The 25518-nt window shown below is 46.2% G+C and overlaps 1 protein-coding gene across 2 annotated transcripts in view; it reads left to right on the top strand.

The window, feature by feature from the left end:
* Positions 1-25518, top strand: part of DTX1 (deltex E3 ubiquitin ligase 1) — a 106903-nt gene that overhangs the window by 71370 nt on the left and 10015 nt on the right. For both annotated transcript variants that reach the window (XM_073630490.1, XM_073630481.1), the window contains exons 5-9: positions 6118-6279; positions 11377-11438; positions 15581-15739; positions 16019-16180; positions 19352-19441. In XM_073630490.1, coding sequence (XP_073486591.1) covers positions 6118-6279; positions 11377-11438; positions 15581-15739; positions 16019-16180; positions 19352-19441 — 635 coding nt within the window. The remainder of the gene's footprint in view (positions 1-6117; positions 6280-11376; positions 11439-15580; positions 15740-16018; positions 16181-19351; positions 19442-25518) is intronic.

The raw sequence follows: 25518 nt of genomic DNA, 5'->3' as shown, positions 1-25518 counted from the left end.
GACAGCACTGCCTCTGTTGCTAAAACTATCCTACCGTGAGCTGCAGTGTCTGAGAGGGGTAGCTTGTGAGACAGAAATAAGGAGGATGTGGCTAAGTCAGAGAAGGTAAAGAACATTTTGTTTATTTTATGAGGCGTGTACATCACATAGTAACTGCATCTGGTTCTTGTTTAGACTACTATACAGGAGTCTTTAGTTGTACTTTAGCACATCATTAAATGGTCTTTTGTCTAATGCAAGAAACATAAGTACCTGTGTATTGCAGTGTCCATTTACTCCCTGTGCTCAGGTGCAGGTGCAATCCCCTTTAACTTTATTCCACAAATTTCCCTAGGCAGGGCAGCCATCAGAAATTGTGGGGCCCCTTACATAGCTTTAGGTCTGGGCCCTCCCCAAGTCTGACCACCAACATTCCCCAGGGCCCGCCTATTGAAACCAAATCTGCCCACTAGCCATCCCACCAAGTCCTTCAGTGCCTCAGCCCCCCTCACACCTGTACGCTTTGAGCCCCCCTCACACCTGTACGCTTTGAGCCCCCCTCACACCTGTACGCTCTCAGCCCCCCTCACACCTGTACGCTCCCAGCCCCCCTCACACCTGTATGCTTTGAGCCCCCCTCACACCTGTACGCTCTCAGCCCCCCTCACACCTGTACGTTCTCAGCCCCCCTCACACCTGTATGTTCTCAGCCCCCCTCACACCTGTATGCTTTGAGCCCCCCTCACACCTGTACGCTCTCAGCCCTCCTCACACCTGTACATTCTCAGCCCCCCTCACACCTGTACGTTCTCAGCCCCCCTCACACCTGTACGTTCTCAGCCCCCTCACACCTGTACGCTCTCAGCCCCCCTCACACCTGTACGTTCTCAGCCCCCCTCACACCTGTACGTTCTCAGCCCCCCTCACACCTGTACGTTCTCAGCCCCCCTCACACCTGTACGTTCTCAGCCCCCCTCACACCTGTACGTTCTCAGCCCCCCTCACACCTGTACGTTCTCAGCCCCCCTCACACCTGTACTCTCTCAGCCCCCTCACACCTGTACGTTCTCAGCCCCCCTCACACCTGTACTCTCTCAGCCCCCCTCACACCTGTACTCTCTCAGCCCCCCTCACACCTGTACTCTCTCAGCCCCCCCCCACACCTGTACGCTCTCAGCCCCCCTCACACCTGTACGCTCTCAGCCCCATTCACACATGTACGTTCTCAGCCCCCCTCACACCTGTACGCTCTCAGCCCCTCTCAAATCTGTACTCTCTCAGCCCCCCTCACACCTGTACGTTCTCAGCCCCCCTCACACCTGTACGTTCTCAGCCCCCCTCACACCTGTACGTTCTCAGCCCCCCTCACACCTGTACTCTCTCAGCCCCCCTCACACCTGTACTCTCTCAGCCCCCCTCACACCTGTACTCTCTCAGCCCCCCTCACACCTGTACTCTCTCAGCCCCCCTCACACCTGTATGCTCTCAGCCCCCCTCACACCTGTACGCTCTCAGCCCCCCTCACACCTGTACGCTCTCAGCCCCCCCTCACACCTGTACGTTCTCAGCCCCCCTCACACCTGTACGCTCTCAGCCCCCCTCACACCTGTACGTTTTCAGCCCCCCTCACACCTGTACGCTCTCAGCCCCCCTCACACCTGTACTCTCTCAGCCCCCCCTCACACCTGTATGCTCTCTGCCCCCTCATACCTGTACGCTCTCAGCCCCCTTACACCTGTATGCTCCCAGCCCCCCTCACACCTGTACTCTCTCAGCCCCCCTCACACCTGTATGCTCTCTGCCCCCTCATACCTGTACGCTCTCAGCCCCTTACACCTGTACGCTCTCAGCCCCCCTCACACCTGTACTCTCTCAGCCCCCCTCACACCTGTATGCTCTCTGCCCCCTCATACCTGTACGCTCTCAGCCCCCTTACACCTGTATGCTCTCTGCCCCCTCATACGTGTACGCTCTCAGCCCCCCTCACACCTGTATGCTCTCTGCCCCCTCATACCTGTACGCTCTCAGCCCCCTTACACCTGTATGCTCTCTGCCCCCTCATACGTGTACGCTCTCAGCCCCCTTACACCTGTATGCTCTCAGCCCCCCCTTATACCTGTATGCTCTTAGCCCCCCTCACACCTGTACGCTCTCAGCCCCCCTCACACCTGTACGCTCTCAGCCCCCCTCACACCTGTACGTTCTCAGCCCCCCTCACACCTGTATGCTTTGAGCCCCCCTCACACCTGTACGCTCTCAGCCCTCCTCACACCTGTACATTCTCAGCCCCCCTCACACCTGTACGTTCTCAGCCCCCCTCACACCTGTACTTTCTCAGCCCCCTCACACCTGTACGCTCTCAGCCCCCCTCACACCTGTACGTTCTCAGCCCCCCTCACACCTGTACGTTCTCAGCCCCCCTCACACCTGTACGTTCTCAGCCCCCCTCACACCTGTACGTTCTCAGCCCCCCCTCACACCTGTACGTTCTCAGCCCCCCTCACACCTGTACTCTCTCAGCCCCCTCACACCTGTACGTTCTCAGCCCCCCTCACACCTGTACTCTCTCAGCCCCCCTTACACCTGTACTCTCTCAGCCCCCCTCACACCTGTACTCTCTCAGCCCCCCCCACACCTGTACACTCTCAGCCCCCCTCACACCTGTACGCTCTCAGCCCCATTCACACCTGTACGTTCTCAGCCCCCCTCACACCTGTACGCTCTCAGCCCCTCTCAAATCTGTACTCTCTCAGCCCCCCTCACACCTGTACGTTCTCAGCCCCCCTCACACCTGTACGTTCTCAGCCCCCCTCACACCTGTACGTTCTCAGCCCCCCTCACACCTGTACTCTCTCAGCCCCCCTCACACCTGTACTCTCTCAGCCCCCCTCACACCTGTACTCTCTCAGCCCCCCTCACACCTGTACGCTCTCAGCCCCCCTCACACCTGTACGCTCTCAGCCCCCCTCACACCTGTACGCTCTCAGCCCCCCCTCACACCTGTACGTTCTCAGCCCCCCTCACACCTGTACGCTCTCAGCCCCCCTCACACCTGTATGTTCTCAGCCCCCCTCACACCTGTACGCTCTCAGCCCCCCTCACACCTGTACACTCTCAGCCCCCCTCACACCTGTACTCTCTCAGCCCCCCTCACACCTGTATGCTCTCTGCCCCCTCATACCTGTACGCTCTCAGCCCCCTTACACCTGTATGCTCTCAGCCCCCCTCACACCTGTACTCTCTCAGCCCCCCTCACACCTGTATGCTCTCTGCCCCCTCATACCTGTACGCTCTCAGCCCCCTTACACCTGTACGCTCTCAGCCCCCCTTACACCTGTACTCTCTCAGCCCCCCTCACACCTGTATGCTCTCTGCCCCCTCATACCTGTACGCTCTCAGCCCCCTTACACCTGTATGCTCTCTGCCCCCTCATACGTGTACGCTCTCAGCCCCCTTACACCTGTATGCTCTCAGCCCCCCCTTATACCTGTATGCTCTTAGCCCCCCTCACACCTGTACGCTCTCAGACCCCTCACACCTGTACTCTCTCAGCCCCCCTCACACCTGTACGCTCTCAGCACCCCTCACACCTGTACGCTCTCAGCCCCCCTCACACCTGTACGCTCTCAGCACCCCTCACACCTGTACGCTCTCAGCCCCCCTCACACCTGTACGCTCTCAGCCCCCCTCACACCTGTACGCTCTCAGCACCCCTCACACCTGTACGCTCTCAGCCCCCCTCACACCTCTACGCTTTTAGCCCCCCTCACACCTGTACACTCTCAGTCCCCCTCACACCCCCCACACCTGTACGCTTTCAGCCCCCTTCACACCTGTATGCTCTCAGCTCCCCTCACATGTGTATATATGACACACACAGGCATGTACACACACACACACACACACACATACACAGGCATGTACACACACACACATGCACACACACACAAACACAAACACACAGGCATGTACACACACAGCCACCCCCTTTACTTGTACAACAGCCCTTACTTATAAGGTGGTCCTCCTAGTCCCAGCTCTTGTTTCCACATGTGGCTAAGACACAGATAGGATCTGCAGTCCAGGATACATTACACTGAGCACTGGCAGCTCACACAAGAGGTGCACATGCAGGAAATGGCCAGAGGTGGCAGCAAAAAGCCCGATGTGAGCTCAATGACACAGAGCAGCTGCCGACTCACACACATACAGAAGAATTCACGTAGCTCCTCTGCACCCGCACCTGCCTTCTCACATCCCTGCCAGTTAGCTGGGCCAATCCAGACGCTCGGGCCCCTGATGGTGGCCCTGTCCCTGGGTTTATGGACACACCCAGGGAAAATACGTTTCTCTGCTTCCCTCCCTCAGCAGCTCAGGGAGACCACATCTGTGCTAGCAAAAGTAGCTGGGCAAGTGATCTACATCCAGGTGGGAGGCAATCCACTGTCAGAATCATTGTGCAGGCAGCCAGGTGGCTAATAGCAAGCAGTTTCCCAGGAAGACCCAGCTACTGTGGGTAGCCCCTCCTCAACTGCAGTTCCAGTTGGGTGGCTCTCTGTCCTTGAATTCCTCCAGCCACCATCTTGAATTCATATGTGGTGCATGCGCAGACTGGCCACAGGGATCTTTGACAGGCCTACAGAACATGATAGATCCCCACGCCGCCTGTGCATGTCTCGTGTGCACATGTGTGAGATTCCACAAGTTGAGATGAGTGACGTAGAAAACCCAGGAGGCAGCTCACAGGACCATGTGCATAGGCAGAATAGACACAACAGATCCTGGAGTAACTATTGGTGTTTCTGCATACACGCAGGATCTTGCCTAGACTAAAATGATGGACCAAGTGATTGTAAAGTCAATTTTTTCCTTCTATTAAAATAACAAACATGTTATACTTGCCTGCTCTGTTCAGTGGTTTTGCACAGGGCAGCCCTGATCCTCCTCTTCTTGGGTCCCTGGCTGGAGCTCCTGGCCTCTCCTTCCTGTTAATTGCCCCCACAGCAAGCAGCTTGCTCTTGGGGCACCCGAGCCAAGACACGGAGCTGCGGTTCTGCCCTGCCCCCTCTCTCTCCTGATTGGCTGACTGAGTTTGATCAACAGCAGTGGGTGCCAATGGCACCCCTGCTGTGTCTTAGCCAATTAGGAGAGAGAGTCCCAGACGACCGAAGCACTCGTGGACATCGCTGGATAGAGATCGGGCTCAGGTAAGTATTAGAGCCCTTTCACACTGGGGCGGGGGGCGGCGTCGGCAGTAAAATGCCGCTATTATTAGCGGCGTTTTACCGAGAAAGGGTTAAATACCACCGCAAAGCGCCTCTACAGAGGCGCTTTGCCGGCGGTATAGCCGCGCCGTCCCATTGATTTCAATGGGCAGGAGCGGTAAAGGAGCGGTATACACACCGCTCCGAAGATGCTGCTGGCAGGACTTTTTTTACCGTCCTGCCAGCGCATCGCTCCAGTGTGAAAGCCCTCGGGGCTTTCACACTGAAATGCAAGCAGCGGCACTTTCAGGTCGGTTTGCAGGCGCTATTATTAGCGCAATAGCGCCTGCAAACCGCCCCAGTGTGAAAGGGCTCTTAGGGGGGCTGCTGCACACAGAAGGCTTTTTATCTTAATGCATGAATGCATTATGATAAAAAAAAAAAAACCTTCTGACTTTACAACCAATTAAACTTGAAGTTTAGGGGGAAAAAAATATTTACTTTATTTTTTTTGGAGGGGGGGGAATTATGTTATAGTGAGAGGGAAAGAGGCACGTTACAAAAAAATGAAAGGGCCGCTTTGGTTTTAGCAAAACTTTGGTCTCCTGCCCTTGCAGGACTTGGCTGTGCTGCATGGCAGAGCTGTGTATTTCATAAATAGATGGACAAAAATAGGAATCATTTTAAAGGTAAAACCGCTTCCATGCACAAACGTTTTGTGTACTTTTTCCACTAAAAAAAAAATAAGATGAGAGAAACGGAGGAGTGAAGTGTTCATCCAATTGTCCTGCCAGCATGTACAAAATACAAAAAAGGAGTATTTCCTGTTAAAAACAAGTCAATGGTAGTTGACATTGAACATGAAGGCATAAAAAAAACTATAGCTCATATTGGTGAATAAATTGTTAAACGTTTTCTACATTTTTATTCACAGGAATGACTGGAATTCTGATGTGCGCAGCTGGATTGCCTGTTTGCTTAACCAGAGCCCCTAAACCCATCCTGCACCCCCCTCCTGTCAGCAAAGAGGATATCAAACCTGTCAGTGGTATCAGTGGCATCTGCAGAAAAACTAAAAAGAAGCATCTCAAAAAAAGTAAGTAAATACAGCAAAACATATAAAGGTGCAGGGGGCTCATTGGTGGATACAATAAAATACGCAGACAATAAAATACGCAGACAATAAAATCCCGGTTTGTATATGATTTAAAGGGCCAGTCCACTCAAAATGGATATTTCAGTATTTACCGGAGAATCAAACCACCTGACATTTTATTTTTCTCTTAAGGGCTTATTGGTAAGATCTCTGCTCTTAAGTTACTGGGTCTGCACACCAGAGTTTAGTGTCACTTTAGCTTCTACCTCCTCTATATGACAACATTATTTTCACTAATAATACATAATAATAATGGTCAGAAAATAAACCAAGACAGTGAAAATTGTAGTCATTGGTGGTCAGTGTTGAAAGGCCTCCTTACCCTGAATCTTACCCTGAATCTGACCCTGAATCTTGGTATGGTCCCACTGTTCCCACTGATTTTTTTTCTTACAAAATGCACAAGGAGGAATTGGAATACACTAGAGTAAGTTGGAACAACCAATACTCCCAGCTGGATAGAAAGAAGTAAACATTTTGCACAGGGAAAAATCACTACTAAAGTATTTTAGACCTAAAGGAGCGAGGGGATGACAATAAACAGCTAAAGGCTTCACCTTTTAGGAAATTTTTTAAGTTTTGGGTAAATGCATTATTCAGTCTAAAGGTGGACATCTGGCGTTTTTTTTTTTTTTTGCCTATTCTCTGCATACTCCACACACAACAAGAGCGTAATTCACATTGGCCGGGCAGGACTTGGTTCTTTCATGCCAAAGTAATAGCACAGATGTATGGTTATGTCCCGCTCCCACTTTTAAAAAAAATTTTTTTTTTATTTGGCAGTAGCATTCTCCTATATTGATACACTGTTATAAATTATACTACACTATTTAGAGAGCCAAGAAGTACTCTGTACAATGTGAGTGGAGGGTAGTTGTGTTTTGTTGAATTGAAGTGAATTTAATATCCTTAGTACTGTAGTATACTAAATTAGTGGTGAGTGTTTTTTTTTTTTGTTCTGCAATTGTAATATATCTCAGGAATGTCAGCATATTGGCCAGGTGAGCTAAACTACCATGTTTTTCATTCTTACCTTTCTAGAAAGTCAAAAACATTGTTTTGTGATTGTGAGAGCTGGAGTACATTTGTCCTTAAAAAAAAAAAAAAAAAAAAAAAAGGGTTGCAAGAAAATCACTTAATTCCCCCATCAACACATTGTTGATGAATTCCTCCCACAGACATTGTTTTCCCCATAGAGGGGGGGGGTGCCTTCCTGGCCGAGGGAACACACAGTAATTATTGCTACTGGCAATAACCGCATGAAAAATCCAATAGGCTGGTTGTACTCACGTTGATCTGTTGATCAACTTGGGTGCAATCAGCCTGCCCATACATGTTTCGAATCTTGAACCATCTATGACTGACTTAACCGTATGCAGGTGAAAAAGAAGTGTAGCCAAAGCTTTCTTGTTCATACTACTTTTGTGGGTCACAGGAGTGTACTTATTGCTGCTCTCCTGTGACCCAGATTCAACCAACAATGGGCTAAAGCCCACTGTCAGCTCAGCTGACATCACAGGGGATCCTGCCAATAATGTTGGGATCCACACAGATGCCTGATCGGCAGCTGGCTCAGCCTCACGGCGTGCCGCTAAGGCCAGCCATCCGCGGTTCGAATCTCGGCCAGGTCTGTCGAATCTCAAACCATTAATTGGCAGGCTGAATGTACCAAGTTGATCGATTGATCAGCTTGGGTACAACCAGCCTGCTGGGGGTTTGCTTAGATTATGGCAAGCGGCTGCTATAGCCACTAGCTATAATCACTATCTTCTTCTGGTGGGGACTGCCCCCCACTGCCCACTCTGGCCCTCCCGCCAGGAGAAGACGGTCTGTGTTGATGGGGGAATTGTGCAAATTAGTTTCCTGCAACTGGTGGTTGGCCGGCCTTAGAGCCTGAGCCAGTTGCTCTCATGGAAGACCGAGAACTGAGTGATCAGCAGTCAAAAGATCGCTCAGTTCTTGGGCTTAGAGCTGACGGGGACAACTGCAGCATTGGACCAATGATGCAGCCATATAGGTGAAAATGTATGTTTGTTTTTTTGCTATCCCACACTTCTTCTGTAATATACAGTATGTAATGATAGTATTCAGTATATTTAGATTATTCTCCACACATGCAGACCAAACTGTCCAGGAAATTGACAGCGACAGGGGTTGGGACAAACTTTAACAATCCCTAAAAAGAGGATTTACTGTGTGAATAAAAAGGTCAGTTGTAAACAGTGATAGGCTGGATTTAGAACTGTGCAGCCTGTTGCGATTTGCTACAGTACATTATTTTGCACAATAAAGCACATTGTGGTTAGGCAGCAAAGTTCATTTTGAATGGGCTACCAGTGCACAGCAATGGACCAAAAAAAGTCCATGACCTTTTTTTTAAAGCAGTTTATCACATCATGTGAGTTGTGGTGTGCTACAGTGTGGGAGCATTGCCTGCTACTGTTTATGTGCATTGGGGTGCCATGCCAAATTAATGACGTATTGTGGTGTGGTGCTATTCAAATTGAACAGTATGTGCTCCACAGTAACGGGCAGTGAAATGCACATTTTTCCCGAACACTATCTCAGTGCCTAAATCTAAATAGGCCCTTATCATTTGTTCTAACTCTTGGCACTGTCACTTCAGTTGGACAGCTTGCTGCTTACAGACTGCATGTAAATATAGAGAAAATTTTAAAGAAGGGAGTAATGTAAAAGTAAAGTAAAGTAATAACAGTAATATGATCAGGTAATAAGCAAGTGTTCATTTTAAATTTCTAACAATGCATACATACACTATATTGTCAAAAGTATTGAGACGCCTGCCTTTACACACACACACATGAACTTTAATGGCATTCCAGTCTTAGCCCGTAGGGTTCAATATTGAGTTGGCCCACCCTTTGCAGCTATAACAGCTTCAACTCTTCTGGGAAGGCTGTCCACAAGGTTTAGGAGTGTGTCTATGGAAATATTTGACCATTCTTCCAGAAGTGCATTTGTGAGGTCAGTCACTGATGTTGGACAAGAAGGCCTGGCTCGCAGTTTCCTCTCTAATTCATCCCAAAGGGATTGTATCAGGTTGAGGTCAGGACTCTGTGCAGGCCAGTCAAATTCCTCAACCCCAAACTCGATCATCCATGTCTTTGTGGACCTTGCTTTGTGCACTGGTCCAAATCATTTGGTGTGGGGTTGTTTTTCAGGGGTTGGGCTTGGCCCCTTAGTTCCGGTGAAGGGAACTCTTAAGGCATCAGCATACCAAGACATTATCAACAATTTCATGCTCCCAACTTTGTGGGAATAGTCTGGGGATGGCCCCTTCCTGTTGCAACATGACTGCGCACCAGTGCACAAAGCAAGGTCCATAAAGACATGGATGAGCAAGTTTGGGGTGGAGGAACTTGACTGGCCTTCTGGACCAACATCAGCGCCTGACCTCACAAATGCACTTTTGGAAGAATGGTCAAACATTCCCATAGACACTCCTATACCTTGTGGACAGCCTTCCCAGAAGAGTTGAAGCTGTTATAGCCGCAAAGGGTGGGCCAACTTAATATTGAACCCTACAGACCAAGACTGGGATGCCATTAAAGTTCATGTGTGTGTAAAGGCAGGTGTCACAATACTTTTGACAATATAGTGTACCTTTTATATGCACCTTTTGAAGTTGTCATTTTAAATTGTTCATAAAAGTTAAGGTGCTTAAATATTAGCTGTATGCTTATCCACAGGGAAATTATTATTGGAAACTACTTTGTTTGGGATGTAATTTGTTGGTAATTACTTGTCAGTACTCACATGAATAGTATACTTGGAAAATCTGTCTGTACACTGACAGCTTGTGTATGATCATTGTACAGATGTCTGTATTGTCACCTAATCCTCCATACATTCCACACAGGTGGCAGATTGTATTTTACAGACATTGAGTAATACGGTTAGATTTTCTACTGTTTGCGCACTATTATTGTGATCATTTATTCTCAGTATAGCAAATGTGAGTATTGCAGAGAAGACTGATGCTCTGTAACAGCCCATTATGCCTAGTCTTTTGGGGAGGTGAACTGGAACCACATCAGACTGCTTTTTTCTTCTATAGGTTTACTGGCGTCTAAAGTTTAATGCAAGCTTCAGAAACATTTGGCAAGCTCTTTTGGGATGGTTCCTAATCTATCTTGAGGATTACCTATACTTAAGCTCAACATCGCAAAGAGGATTTCTTCTTTTGAAACACAGCTTTAAAAAATACTTTAACAAATTAGTGTATAAAAGGACCAAAAAAATTGTGGCTGAAAGGACCACACTGCTGATTAGGCATTCTATGTACTACAGGCTTTCTATCCAGTTGTTTTACATCGCTTACATTTCATTTAAAGCACACGTGTACTGATTAAAATATGAAACATGCTACTGCTGATTTCCATATAAAATGCAATATATATATATAAATATAAAAATTATAGTTGCCTGGCTCTTTGGCATCAGTACTTTCTGAGACACTGACCTGGGACAAGTCTGCAAATCAGCAGAGTCAGCATTTTTTATCTACATACTTGTTCTTGGTCAGTGATTTAGAAAGTACTAAAGCCACTGGACCAGAATGACAGCCAAGAAAATTGTATTTACATTACAAAAGGGGAAGGTAGCAATTGTAAGCACCATATATAGTACATATATCAGTATAGTTCCCCTAAATACAATCAGCACAGCACTGTAAACCTGCCATTGTACTGATTTATAGAGCAAGTGAACTTTCGGTTTACATCAGCTAAATATACCAAAGGTGCTTCAAAAAGTGTGCACAGTCTTACAATTTTTTTCAGCCACAGTAGAAATATCTGTTTGTTGTCACCATGCTGCAGAGAAGGACCCTTGCTCTGTGTGTGGAAGCAGAGGTCTCTCTACTAAATCAGAGCTAGAGCTCCCCAAGCAGTAGGGAGCATGAGCTTTTCTGACTGCCAGGTCTTTATGACTCTGCAGGGAGATTGTTAAATCTCTCCAGAGAGATTACTGCTTCCAAACATACTTTAACTGAATTTGTTTTTTTGACATTGATAGGTAAGAATCCGGAGGAGGTAGTGCGAAGATACATACAGAAAGTGAAGTCTCCACCAGATGAGGTAAGCCTAACAATTAGCCTATTAAAGCTGTTCTGGCCAGACGTTACAATATAAATGATGCAATCTTAATGTAATCTGCTTTACATTTACTACCAGCTTTGTAGCTGTCTTTTAAGTTTTTATCCAGTCAGGTAGGCCCTCACACGGTCAGGATGGTAAAAACCACTTGAATACCATTCTATAATACCCCTTCATTACCTGGCCGTTTTCCAGTGCTGTGACATCTTCCCTGACAATTATTCGGTCATGCAACACCGAACACAAATTCATTTCAAATCTTTTTATGATACAGATAGAAGTTTCGTTTGGTGGTATTTAATCACCACTTTATTTTTTTTTTACTTTTGACTATATAAATAAGAAGAAAAAAAAACTGAGCATTCTTAAATGTTTCCCTTACATTCTGTTACATTAAAAATGGCAGGACAGTATGAACACCTTCAAAATAACCCCTTTTAGAAAACTAGACACACCAAGGTGGTCTCGTTTTTTGCCGCTTTTTTTCAGTAATGAAGATTAATACTGGTATTGAGGAGGTTTAAACACGAAGCTTGGTAATGATGCACTAGATACAGTACATACAGGTCATGCACATAGGGAAATGGTGGTGAAGGGATTAATGTACAGGCCATATACAGTGGGAAAATGGAGATGAAGGGGTTAAAGCGTTTGTAAAGGAAAAAAAGCAAAAAAAAAGAAAAACAAACGTTTCATATGTACTCGCTCTGTGCAATAGTTTTACACATAGCCGCCCCAATCCTCCTCTTCTCGGGTCCCCCGCCAGTGCTCTGGGCCCCTCCCCCTTGCTGAATGCCCCTATAGCAAGCCGCTTGCTATGGGGACAACCTGTGCTTACTCACTCCCAAGCCGGCACTCTATATCCATTCGACATGGCTCAGCCCCGTCCCCTGCTCCTGCCTCACTAGCTGTGATTGACAGCATCAGGAGCCAATGGCCTCAGCCAATGAGGAGTGAGAGACCCAGGAGAGCCTCAGCTCTCGTGCACATCCCTGGATTGAGATTGGGTTGACTGATCGGGGAGCTGCACACTGAAGGTTTTAAAAAAACCTTCAGCCCTTACAGCCACTTTAATGTTCAGATGTGCAGGATAAGGGATCAAATAGGTGGTTAATATACAGGCCACATACAGATGGCTGTATTGGAGAGGAAGGGGGTGAAAGGGTTAAAAACAATCTTGTGCTGCATCGATCTGCTTACACCAGGGACAAATTAATGATTTATTCATTCATTAGGTCCTATTTCTAGCCTCCCTTTGTTGTAAGAGGAAGGGAAGGGTTCTCAATAATATAAACAATTCTGTGTACATCTGAAAACTCGGTGACTGGTCTCTTCAATGACCAATCATATGGTACAGAGCCACTTAGATTGGCTCTGTATTTACTGACTGTGAACAGGACACAAGATGAAGTATTCAGGTACATAAGGGTTATGTGTTTGCCTTCAGGAGATTGGACATTGACTGTGAGGACAGCCTAGTAAAACCCCTCCCAATCTCATTATGCCCTGTTTTTTGGGGCATTTTTTTTTTTGTTAATGTCTTTTCTCCTCTGATGAACAAAGCATTTCTCTTCTTTTTTTCAAGATTTTTTTTTTAGTAATTCTCTTTAGTTGCTGCAAAGCCGGAAGGGGTTCATTTTGCAGCCTCAACATTGCCACAGGAGCCATACCTGGACCCAGCTAAGAGAAAGAAGCTGTGTCATGTAAGTCAGCCACAGAGTGTTTTATTTGTCCAGGGCCACAGTGCACCTATATGGTGGAACCCTATCCCTGAAGACTCCATGCGGAGTGTGCTAATTGGAGAGGTGAAGATTAGTGGAAGCAACGTGTTCCCTGAATGCTGCCTCCCCGTCACACTGAACTGGTCCAGGCAGATGTGGTACTTGGATTTCGTCGGACTTCTGGCACACTCTCCATGGGCCCTCCCAGGTCATTCAGATCTTTTGTTCCAGGGACTGGTTTATCACCCTTCTTCTAGACTGCTGCCTGCACAGCCTGGCTGTTGAAGCCCAGGTCCTGAGGTATAGGGTTCTATCTGTTCCCACACTTTTCAAAGCTAGGAAATTGACTTTTCTCAAAGCCTACCATTGCACCTGGATAGCATATTTATCTTGGTGTAAGGAAAGAAAATTCCATCCCAGAAAGTTGGTGGGACAAATCCTGATTTTTCTTCGGTCTGGTCTGGATTAACATTTATCCTTGGGCACGATCAAGTATCAAATTTCCATGCTAGGGGTTCTTTTTCAAAAACTGCTTGCCTCTCACTCCTTAGTGGAGGTCTTTGTACAGGGTGCCACTCAAATTATTCCCCCTGTATGTCCTTCAGTAGCACAATGGGATCTCAGCCTGGTCCTGTTGGTTCTTCAGAAACAGCCCCTCTGATATTACTCTGTTTACTCTTATTAATTAATTAAGTAATTTATTTATGAGGTTGCCTTCCTCGTTGCAGTCACCTCTGCAAGGTGAGTTTCTGAAGTACTGGCTTTATTGTCCTATATAGAGACAATGTTTTGAAGGCCAAGGCCACTTTTTCTTCTGAAGGTGGTTTTTGCACTTTCCATTAACCAGGACAACACGTGGGCCTGTTCGCTTTTTGTTTGCAGTGTCGACCACACCTCAGTTCGACTGCTTTTCAGTGTCTCTATGTACCTGTATACTTTCAGTGCCTTTAAATGTACAATTAAGAAAATTTTCATTTTTCTTTTAAAATAAAATGCTTTTCTTAGAGTACATTAAGGGACACAGCCCCCTCCCCTTTTCCTAAGATCTATTCCTACTATTGCTTTGCTACAAAACAGAGGCATGATGTGCGTGGGAAGGGTTATACAGCATTTTCATTTTTTTTCCAGTGTCCAAACTCCTGAATGCTGCAGCATAACCCCTGAATGCTTTATATTGTATCCATTTAATGTACTCCAGGAAAAAGATTTTACAGTAATTCACAAAAACCTATTTCCCTTGTGTTTTAGTGTGCATTAAAGTGGTTGTATACCCATTCCGACTACTTTTATGTAAATGGACAATTGCAGGTTTTAAAACAAGTTGCGCTATATAAAAAGTCTCCTTACCTGCTTGCCTTTCCTGTATTCTGTATATTTTTCACTTCTGACGTCATCCGCACATGCGCCTTATTTCCTATTTTTCCGGCAAGCAGAGACCCTGCCAGAAAAATGCAGGGTCTATGCCGGTGCTGCATCATTTCCGAGTGTCGACGTCAGCCCCGACATCACGCGAGACTTGATTGTACTTCTGCAATGTGAAGAGGATCATGGACACCTTGGAAAGCCCTTTTACTGCGCATGCGGGGGATTAGGGACAATAGTTGCTACTGAGGGTGGAAGTAAAATAGAATACATAACCCGGAAGACCACAGTTCCTATGGTGGCAGCTAATATCGCTGATGACCGCTTAGAATATAAAAGAAAAAAAACACTAAGAATGATTTTTGGGCATACTCTTAGTGCCCATTTGATTGAAAATCAATATTGGAATGTTGTTTAAGTAGGGTATCTTTTAGAGAGTTTACTACCGCTTTCAAGTGGAACCTAACCTATAATAACTTGATAAAAAATAATGTTCTTTAGCAAGGAACATACGTTCCACATTAATAATTTTACCAAAATTAGTCTGTGCTGTAAATTGCCTCCATGATTGCTTCTGTTTCTTCTTGCTGGAGGCTGCCATTTTGCTGAAGCCTAGAGCTCCTAAACAGCAGTAAATCTTTAGGCTGTCAGCAGATCGGCCTCTATACACTTTTAGCACAGTGCTAAAAAAATAGAGAGCAACTGAGCATGTGCAGAGCAGGATGAGACAGTGTATTACTGGATTTTATACAGTGTAGGCACTTCTTTTTTATGTGTTACATAGCTATACAAGCAAAAGGGGCCAGCCTGAGGTGATCTAGCATGACTTTTCTGACTATAATTCCACTAAAAATATCAGTGTTGTAAGATGAATGGTAAAAGCAAAGTTGCTGTGGTTATGCTATTCACACAGATTGGCAAGGCAGTTGTCATATATAACTTTTACATTAAAGTACTTTATGCAAGGGTAAATGTAATTTGATATTATGTGGTGGCGTAAAGGGCAGAATTTTATTTGAAGGTTTTCTTTTGGCTTTTTAGGACTGTACCATCTGCATGGAGCGTCTGGTCACTGCCTCTGGGTATGAGGGTGTCCTGACTCACAAAGGGATTCGCTCGGACCTGGTTGGAAAACTGGGGAAGTGTACCCATATGTACCATGTTCTGTGCCTGGTGGCCATGTATAATAATGGTAACAAGGTAGGTTGTAGTATGACCATAAAAAACATCTCTGCTGCTGTTCATATACATTAGAAATTATGTCAGTTTACTCACTGATGGTCATAACAAGCTTCCATAGAAGATAAAAGTGTATTTAGTTAAGTGTAGACATTATCACATCCTGTTTCCTTATAATGCAATGGGTGTTTACGCGTCTCTGAAGAATAGAGGTAGCTTGAAGGCTTATGTTCCACTACATGTTATCATGGGATAAGAATTGTTGGATCTTCTTTATATTTATAAAAAGTATCTTTGCAGGATGGCAGCTTGCAGTGTCCTACCTGCAAAGCAATCTATGGAGAGAAAACAGGTACACAGCCTCCAGGGAAAATGGAGTTTCATGTCATTCCTCACTCCCTGCCGGGATACCCGGAGTGTAAGACTATTCGCATAGTGTACGATATCCCCAGCGGAATGCAGGTACTAGCCATGACTTAACATGATAAATTTGAAATAAAATGCAACGCCAGTTTGAATGATTCATTTTCTCTTGCATTTTCACATTTTGTCTCGATATTTAATGCATTTTACAGATTGAATGTAAAGTTCCATAAAAATACTGTAGGTATTGCTTTTCTAGGTATGGTTTATATATGCACAACTTGCTATATCTCTGCTAAACACACAGCCAGGGCCGCCATCAGGGGGGTACAGCCGTTACAACTGTAAGGGGCCCGCCCGGGACAGAAGAAGGCAGGATGGGTGAAGAGGATCCGTGCTGTGCAGTATAGAAACGATCTCACAGTTTCTGCAGTTCTCGTGTCATTGATTTTAGACATTGAGCTGTCTATTGCCACCTCTGGATACTATGTACATGTGTATCCCTTGTGTGGTAGTGATCTGCCTGTACTATGCTTCTCAGCAACATGTCAGCTTTGTAAAAATGAGCTGGGACCGGGTAAGAAGTTACAACAAGTAGGGGCTGTGAAGGAAAGGGAGGGGGGCTGTTTGTGTACAGGGTGGGGCCAGAGGCATGTGTGTACAGATTTGTGCATGTGGGGCTGCCATATATACAGGTGTGTGTGTGTGTGTGTGGGGGGCCTGACATATACAGTGGGGGCAGAAAGTATTCCGACCCCCTTCAATTTTTCACTCTTTGTTATATTGCAGCCATTTGCTAGAATCATTTAAGTTCATTTTTTCCTCATTATTGTACACACAGCACCCCATATTGACAGAAAAACACAGAATTGTTGACATTTTTGCAGATTTATTAAAAAAGAAAAACTGAAATATCACATGGTCTTAAGTATTCAGACCCTTTAATGTGACACTCATATATTTAACTCAGGTGCTGTCCATTTCTTCTGATCATCCTTGAGATGGTTCTACACCTTGATTTGAGTCCAGCTGTGTTTGATTATAGTGATTGGACTTGATTAGGAAAGCCACACACCTGTCTATATAAGACCTTACAGCTCACAGTGCATGTCAGAGCAAATGAGAATCATGAAGTCAAAGGAACTGCCTGAAGAGCTCAGAGACAGAATTGTGGCAAGGCACAGATCTGGCCAAGGTTACAAAAAAAATTCTGCTGCACTTAAGGTTCCTAAGAGCACAGTGGCCTCCATAATCCTTAGATGGAAGATGTTTGGGACGACCAGAACCTTTCCTAGAGCTGGCCGTCCGGCCAAACTGAGCTATCAGGGGAGAAGAGCCTTGGTGAGAGAGGTAAAGAAGAACCCAAAGATCACTGTGGCTGAACTCTAGAGATGCAGTCAGGATATGGGAGAAAGTTGTAGAAAGTCAACCATCACTGCAGCCCTCCACCAGTCGGGGCTTTTTTGGCAGAGTGGCCCGATAGAAGCCTCTCCTCAGTGCAAGACACATGAAAGCCCGCATGGCGTTTGCTAAAAAACACCTGAAGGACTCCATGATGGTGAGAAATAAGATTCTCTGGTCTGATGAGACCAAGATAGAACCTTTTGGCCTTAATTCTAAGCGATATGTGTGGAGAAAAACAGGCACTGCTCATCACCTGTCCAATACAGTCCCAACAGTGAAGCATGGTGGTGGCAGCATCATGCTGTGGGGGTGTTTTCCAGCTGCAGGGACAGGACAAAGAGGGAAAGATGAATGCGGCCAAGTACAGGGATATCCTGGATGAAAACCTTCTCCAGAGTGCTCAGGACCTCAGACTGGGCAGAAGGTTTACCTTCCAACAAAACAATGACCCTAAGCACACAGTTAAGATAACGAAGGAGTGGCTTCACAACAACTCCATGACTGTTCTTGAATGGCCCAGCCAGAGCCCTGACTTAAACCCAGTTGAGCATCTCTGGAGAGACCTAAAAATGTCTGTCCACCAACGTTTACCATCCAACCTGACAGAACTGGAGAGGATCTGCAAGAAGGAATGGCAGAGGATCCCCAAATCCAGGTGTGAAAAACTTGTTGTATCTTTCCAAAAAAGACTCATGGCTGTATTAGATCAAAAGGGTGCTTCTACTAAATACTGAGCAAAGAGTCTGAATACTTAGGACCATGTGATATTTCAGTTTTCCTTTTTTAATAAATCTGCAAAAATGTCAACAATTCTGTGTTTTTCTGTCAATATGGGGTGCTGCGTGTACATTAATGAGGAAAAAAAATGAACTTAAATAATTTTAGCAGATGGCTGCAATATAACAAAGAGTGAAAAATTTAAGGGGGTCTGAATACTTTCCATCTCCACTGTATATACAGGTGTGTGTGAGGGGGGCTGCCATATATACAGGTGTGTGTGTGTGTGTGAGGGGGGCTGCCATATATACAGGTGTGTGTGGGGGGCGGACAAATATACAGGTGTGTGGGGGGGGGCTGACATATATACAGGTGTGTGTGTAGGGGGCTGACATATATACAGGTGTACGTGAGGGGGGCTGCCATATATACAGGTGTGTGTGGGGGGCTGACATATACAGGTGTGAGGAGGGCTGACAAATATACAGGTTTGGGAGGGGGGGCTGGCAAATATACAGTTGTGAGGGGGCTGACATATATACAGGATTGGGGGGGGGGGGCTGAGTGTTTACAGGTGAGGTGGCCGGTGTGCGGATTCAGTAGGATGGTCCATAGGCAAGCCCTGAGGACTGTTGGTGGTCAGGCTTGGGGCGGGGGGCCCGGGTCTAAAGCTGTGTAAGGGGCCCAAACATTTCTGATGGCTGCCCTGCACACAGCAGATATGATTATGCTAAGGATACAGCCCGTGATGCTTTGTCACGTTGACACTTTATTTTACTGTATGGGGTGGCATTTTCAAGCCCAACTCCAGTCAGTTTTGTATAGACTTTGGACAAGTATTTATTGCTGTCCATTACACCACTGGGGAGATTTCACCTCACTTCCTCCCCACTGGAGTTGGACTTAGACAGATAATGTGTAGACATTTACATGATGGTATAATGTTCATTAAATAAATAAAATGAAAAAAGAAAAAGAAAAAACATTTAGATGACTCCAGAGTCTAAAGACCTATGAGCAAGTTAAACTTTTGCACTTTTGTTTTATGTCCTTTTGTGAAGTGGGATTTGATTGCCGTATGATTTGGAACTATAATGAATATGCCGGGCCATGATTTGTTTTTCTCATTAATATTATGTCTATTTTTAGGGGCCTGAGCATCCTAACCCAGGACGTAAGTTCACAGCCAGAGGATTTCCACGGCACTGTTACTTGCCAGATAATGATAAAGGGAGAAAGGTGAGTGCCATGTTGATGGATGTACAAAAACAAAACCTTTCTAATATAGCTAAAAAAAAATAAAGCCTGCAATATAGTCATCTCTGCAAAATGCATGTTATATGATGACCTTTATGCAGCACATACTGGGATAAACCGGTATGAGAAATGTGTAATGTTTCAGGATTTCTGTATGTATAAGACCTGAAATGTGATCTGATCTTTAGTAAACAAAGTGTGGGCATAGTAAAAAAAAAAATAAATAAATAATATCATACTCGCCTACCTGCTGCAGCTGTCCCCCACTGCCTCTAAGCCCAAGAACTGAGTGATCACATGACCACTGATCACTCAGTGTCAGTCTTCACTGAGCAGAAAGTGGCAACTGTCAGCCGACTCTCTCCTCTGCCTCTCCAGCACTTACTGAAGCGCCAGGCTGTGCAGAGCACAGGGCGGTAAGAGGCTGAGCCAGCTACTGGTCAGACATCTGGATGGAGCCCAACATTAGTGGTAGAGTGCTTCCAAAGGCCAGACCGCCTCCGTGACATCAGCCAACAGCAGTCTTTAGCACTTTTTAGCACAAATGCACTCCTGTGACCCACATAAGAAGTATGAGCAAAAAAAGCTTTGGCTATACTTCTCTTTTAAAGTGTTACTAAACCCACAACAGTAAAATCAGTCTGTATAGGCATTAAAGCATGCCTGTTATACTCACTGTGGATTCTATGGGGTTAATCCTCTGCATTGTGTATAAAGGCTGCGTGATCCTGTCTCTCTGATCCTTTTCTTCTTTAACTCCAACCTATTTACTGGTAGAAAAGAGCATCAAAGAGTCAGGCTGCACATGCTCAGTTTGGTGTGTATTGCAAGAGAGTTTTTTTTTGGGAGAGTGCATGTGATCAGCACAATGCCAATCAGCACTGTCCAGACAGAGGGTCAGGGGAGAATGAAAATTCCTCCTATGAGCTTTCAGCAGATACTGATACAGGTCACAAGAATGCTCTAAATCAGGCATGTCCAAAGTCCGGCCCGCGGGCCAATCGCGGCCAGCGTTCCGGTTTTAAACGGCCTGCCTAGTTATCTGGACATATATATCTTTTGTGGCCCCCAATGATCTCCCAGCGCCGTGGCCACAAAAGATATACAGCATCTCACAAAAGTGAGTACAACCCTCACATTTTTGTAAATATTTTATTATATCTTTCCATGTGACAACACTGAAGAAATGACACTTTGCTACAATGTAAATTAGTGAGTGTACAGCTTGTATAACAGTGTAAATTTGCTGTACCCTCAAAATAACTCAACACACAGCCATTAATGTCTAAACTGCTGGCAACAAAAGTGAGTATACCCCTAAGTGAAAATGTCAAAATTGGGCCCAATTAGCCATTTTCCCTTCCCGGGGTCATGTGACTCGTTAGTGTTACAAGGTTTTAGGTGTGATCGGGGAGCAGGTGTGTTAAATTTGGTGTTATCACTCTCACTCTCTCATACTGGTCACTGGAAGCTCAACATGGCACCTCATGGCAAAGAACCCTCTGAGGATCTGAAAAAAGAATTGTTGCTCTACATTAAGATGGCCTAGGCTATAAGAAGATTGCCAAGACCCTGAAACTGAGCTGCAGCACGGTGGCCAAGACCATACAGCGGTTTAACAGGACAGGTTCCACTCAGAACAGGCCTTGCCATGGTCAACCAAAGAAGTTGAGTGCACATGCTCAGCATCATATCAAGAGGTTGTCTTTGGGAAATAGACGAATGAGTTCTGCCAGCATTGCTGCAGAGGTTGAAGGGGTGGGGGGTCAGCCTGTCAGTGCTCAGACCATACGCCGCACACTGCATCAAATTGGTCTGCATGGCTATCGTCTCAGAAGGAAGCCTCTTCTAAAGATGATGCACAAGAAAGCCCACAAACAGTTTGCTGAAGACAAGCAGAAGACAAGCAGACTAAGGACTTGGATTACTGGAACCATGTCCTGTGGTCTGATGAGACAAACCTATTTGGCTCAGATGGTGTCAAGCGTGTGTGGCGGCAACCAGGTGAGGAGTACAAAGACAAGTGTGTCTTGCCCACAGTCAAGCAGGGTGATGGGAGTGTGATGGATCGGTGGCTGCATGAGTGCTGTCGGCACTGGGGAGCTACAGTTCATTAAGAGAACCATGAATGCCAACATGTACTGTGACATACTGAAACAAGGCTTCATCCCTTCCCTTTGGAGACTGGGCCGCAGGGCAGTATTCCAACATGAGAACAACCCCAAACACAACTCCAAGATGACCACTGCCTTGCTACAGAAGCTGAGCGTAAAGGTGATGGACTGGCCAAGCATGTCTCCAAACCTAAACCCTATTGAGCATCTGTGGGGCATCCGCAAACAGAAGGTGGAGGAGTGCAAGGTCTCTAACATTCACAAGCTTCGTGATGTTGTTATGGAGGAGTGGAAGAGGACTCCAGTGGCAACCTGTGAAGCTCTGGTGAACTCCATCCCCAAGGGGGTTAAGGCAGTGCTGGAAAATAATGGTGGCCGCACAAAATACTGACACGTTGGGCCCAATTTGGACATTTTCACTTAGGGGTGTACTCACTTTTGTTGCCAGTTTAGACATTAATGGCTGTGTGTTGAGTTATTTCAAGGGGACAGCAAATTTTCACTGTTATACAAGCTGTACACTCAATACTTTACATCAGGAATCATCAAACTACGGCCCTCCAGCTGTTGCAGAACTACACATCCCATGAGGCCTTGTAAAACTCTGACATTCACAGACATGACTAGGCATGATGGGAATTGTAGTTCCTGAAAACCTGGAGGGCCGCAGTTTGAAGACCCCTGCTTTACATTGTAGCAAAGTGTAATTTCTTCAGTGTTGTCACCAGTGGTGTATTTAGGTTTTGTGCTGCCCTAGGTCTGACTAAACTCCTGCACCCCCTAATTTAAATATGACCCACCCCTTCCTGTCAAGGCCACACCCCTTCCTTATTAAGACCTGCCCTATCAGTGCAGCTTACGAGTGCCGTCTCATTTGTGCCCAACCGTGCAGCCTCATCAGTGCGGCCTAAGAATGCCGCCTCATCAGTGGCAATTAGTGCAGACTCATCATTTTCATAATATAACAGCTTATTTGTGTTATGTTTTGATTATAGCATGAAGCACTTTGCAAATGCTAAAATCAATGCAAACTCAATAAAGACTCCACAGTAAGTGAAAGTTCATGTACTGCAAAGTTTGCATTGATTTCAGCATGCATGGAGCACTTTGCAGTACATGAACTTTCACTGAATGTGGACTGTTTAATGAGTTTGTAGCACGCATGGAGCACTTAATTGCAATATGATTTTTATATATTATTCATGTTGAGCACTTTGTATTCTGCTTGGCACATGCACAGAAGTAATAGTAATTGTTGTACTTGCTGTCCTGGCCACCGCCTGGGGGTTCCCGTCGTCCTCCTATCTCTCTCTCCTATCATCACAGAGAGACCAGCCCTGGGCAGAAGATGTAATGCAAGGATGCCGCACGGAGGAGGGTAGGTGGAGCATTAGGCTCCGCCTCCACAAGTTCAATTACATGCCAGTCACCTGCCGTTTTATGGGGGCGTCAGTCGCTCCCAACCCCCGGGCACATACTCGGGTATAGGCACAGACCAAGGCTGTGGTAGACATTTTCAAAAAATGGTCTGGGACTGTGGGTCAGTGCAGTTGCCGTCGCAGTGCAGGAGAAAAAGCACAGAGCTGAGGAGGAGAAAACAAGGAAAGAAGGTGGTGCTGGTCTGGGTACCTACCTAGGTGTTTTAGCATGTGCAATGATAATGATGGTTGCATCTGCAATCAGATCTGCATTCTGCAATCATCAGTACAGGCCAGGGCTCTTCTAGCTGCTACATCACTTGTGCAGATTTGCAGAAGCTGCAGGTCTGTATGATGCAGTGCCAAGCAAAGCAAATGCTTCCCTGCAAAGTTTGCAAGGAAGTTTTCAGGGAAGCATTTGCTTTGCTTGGCACTGCATCAAACAGACCTGAGCTTCTGCAAATCTGTTTCCTCCTCCTCGGCTCTGTGCTTTTTCTCCTGTGCTGCAATGGCCACTGCACTGACCCCCAGTCGAAGACCAGTTCCTCCCAGAGTCGTGAGACTGTCCCTGCTCCAGTGCCCCCTCAGTCAGAAGAACAAGACAAGAGTCCACATTGCCATGACTTACTCTCTGGCTGCTCGACTCCACTCAGATTCAGTCATTCGGCTCCTTGGGCAGCTTGAGCTGCCTTCCAGTTCCTTCCTCCCCCACCGGGAGGCCCGAGACACCCGCTGCTGGCTCTACACAGAATCTCAGCCCCTCCCTCAGAGATCACTCTGCAGCAGGAGTCAGGAGGGGGTGGTGCCGCGCCTCAGCCGGACAGATTTACAGAGACCTGTACAGCCTAGGAGGAGAGGCTGAGTGCAGAACAGTCATCGTAAAATAAAAGAAAAAAGTCTGCGGCGGCTGCGAACACTGCAAGCACTGCTCATGGACACCTATCCGATCCCTGCCCATAATGTTAGCAAGCTGTCGGGGGCTGTATTTGTGCGGGGGGTGGCCGTAGAAGCCGGGACTCGGGGGGAGCTTTTTACATGGGGGGGGGGTGCTTTTTTGCAAAGTGCCAGCCTAGGCCTAGGCCAAGACACAGCACTGGTTGTCACATGAAAAGATATTATAAAATATTTACAAAGATGTGATGGGTGTACTCACTTTTGTGAGATACTGTATATGCTCGCTGCCTTGGAGGCGACAGGGAGGCGGCGGGATGAGTGCCGTACATACAGGAGTATTTTCTGTTTACACGGCAGCCTCTGTAATAGGAAGTCCCGTCTCTGGCGCTGCCATTGGATGACTGTTCTGTCCATCAAAGGAGGCGGGACTTTCTATTAAAGAGGCCCCAGAGAAAACGGGAGTTTTTCCTGTATGTAATCATTTGGCACTCGTCCCGCCCCCTCCCTGTCCCCTCCGAGGCTGCAGATGGATGGGCATCAATCAGGCTGCATTCCTGGCATTGGTGGGTGCTGCATTCTTGGCACTGGTGGATGCTGCACTAATGGAATGGGGGGGGGGGGGGGTGCTGCACTGATGGAAATGGGGGTGCTGCATTCATGGCACTTGTGAGGCTGCAGATGGGCACTGACCCTTATTTTGCTTCACAGTTCTTTATTTAAAATTTAAGTTTTTTTCCTGAAATTTCCCTCTTAAAGTGAAAGTGCATGTTATACGCCAATAAATACGGTATATCCAAATAACACGCCCAAGCTCATCTCTTTACTCACACACAGCCACAAAGGCAAGAGAATTTTTGTTGGGCAGTGTATTAGTGCTCGGACGAACATACTTAGACCGAATTTTAATGGTTCAAAGAATGTCAGGCAAAATGTTCGGCCCTCACGCATGTTCACTTCATCAAATTTGTCCCTCTTTGAAAAAATGTTGATGAAAAAAAAGGTATTTAGCAGTTTATATTTACTAAAATAATTGCATTTCCATCTTCTGTGTACTGTGGGAAACCAGATATAGTGAATGCAGGGTCCTGGCTTTAGTAACACTTTAAGACATAGTAAAGAGAATAGAATTTTTTATTTTTCAAAGAAAACACACATTTTTTTAATCAAGTTTAAAAAGTTAAGGTGATTAATAAAGTGTGAACAACCCCAAGGATAATGACATCTTCAAAAGAGAGTACATTGGGTTATGTAGTGTAATAAATAAGTCAGTGCCAATTAGGTCTCCACAGAATAATTCCACTGAATTAAAGCGGAGGGCCACCCTGGAAAAAAAAATGCCACCAAAATTCCTAAAAAAATTTAAAAAAAAACATTTGGAAAAAAAAAAATGTATACTTACCTAAACCCTGCTAGGTTGCTAGGCAGTCTTCCTAATCTGCCTCTTCCTATTCCGCGGCATGTTCTTCTCCTCGGTGAGCGGCCCCGTTGTCTTCTGGGAACTGTGTGTGTTCCCAGAACACCACGGGGCCATTCACAGATCGCTGGGCCGCAAGGCTCCACTGCCTGTTTCCCTTACCTAGGATGGCGGTGCCGGGACCTGAGAGCCGAGGGACGGGTCGGTCTCAGGCGGCCA

Source organism: Aquarana catesbeiana, linkage group LG01 (assembly GCF_042186555.1).
Source record: "Aquarana catesbeiana isolate 2022-GZ linkage group LG01, ASM4218655v1, whole genome shotgun sequence".
Classification (NCBI taxonomy): Eukaryota; Metazoa; Chordata; class Amphibia; order Anura; family Ranidae; genus Aquarana; species Aquarana catesbeiana.
The sequence above is the reverse complement of the archived record's forward strand: the minus strand, read 5'-3'. Positions and strand labels throughout refer to the sequence as shown.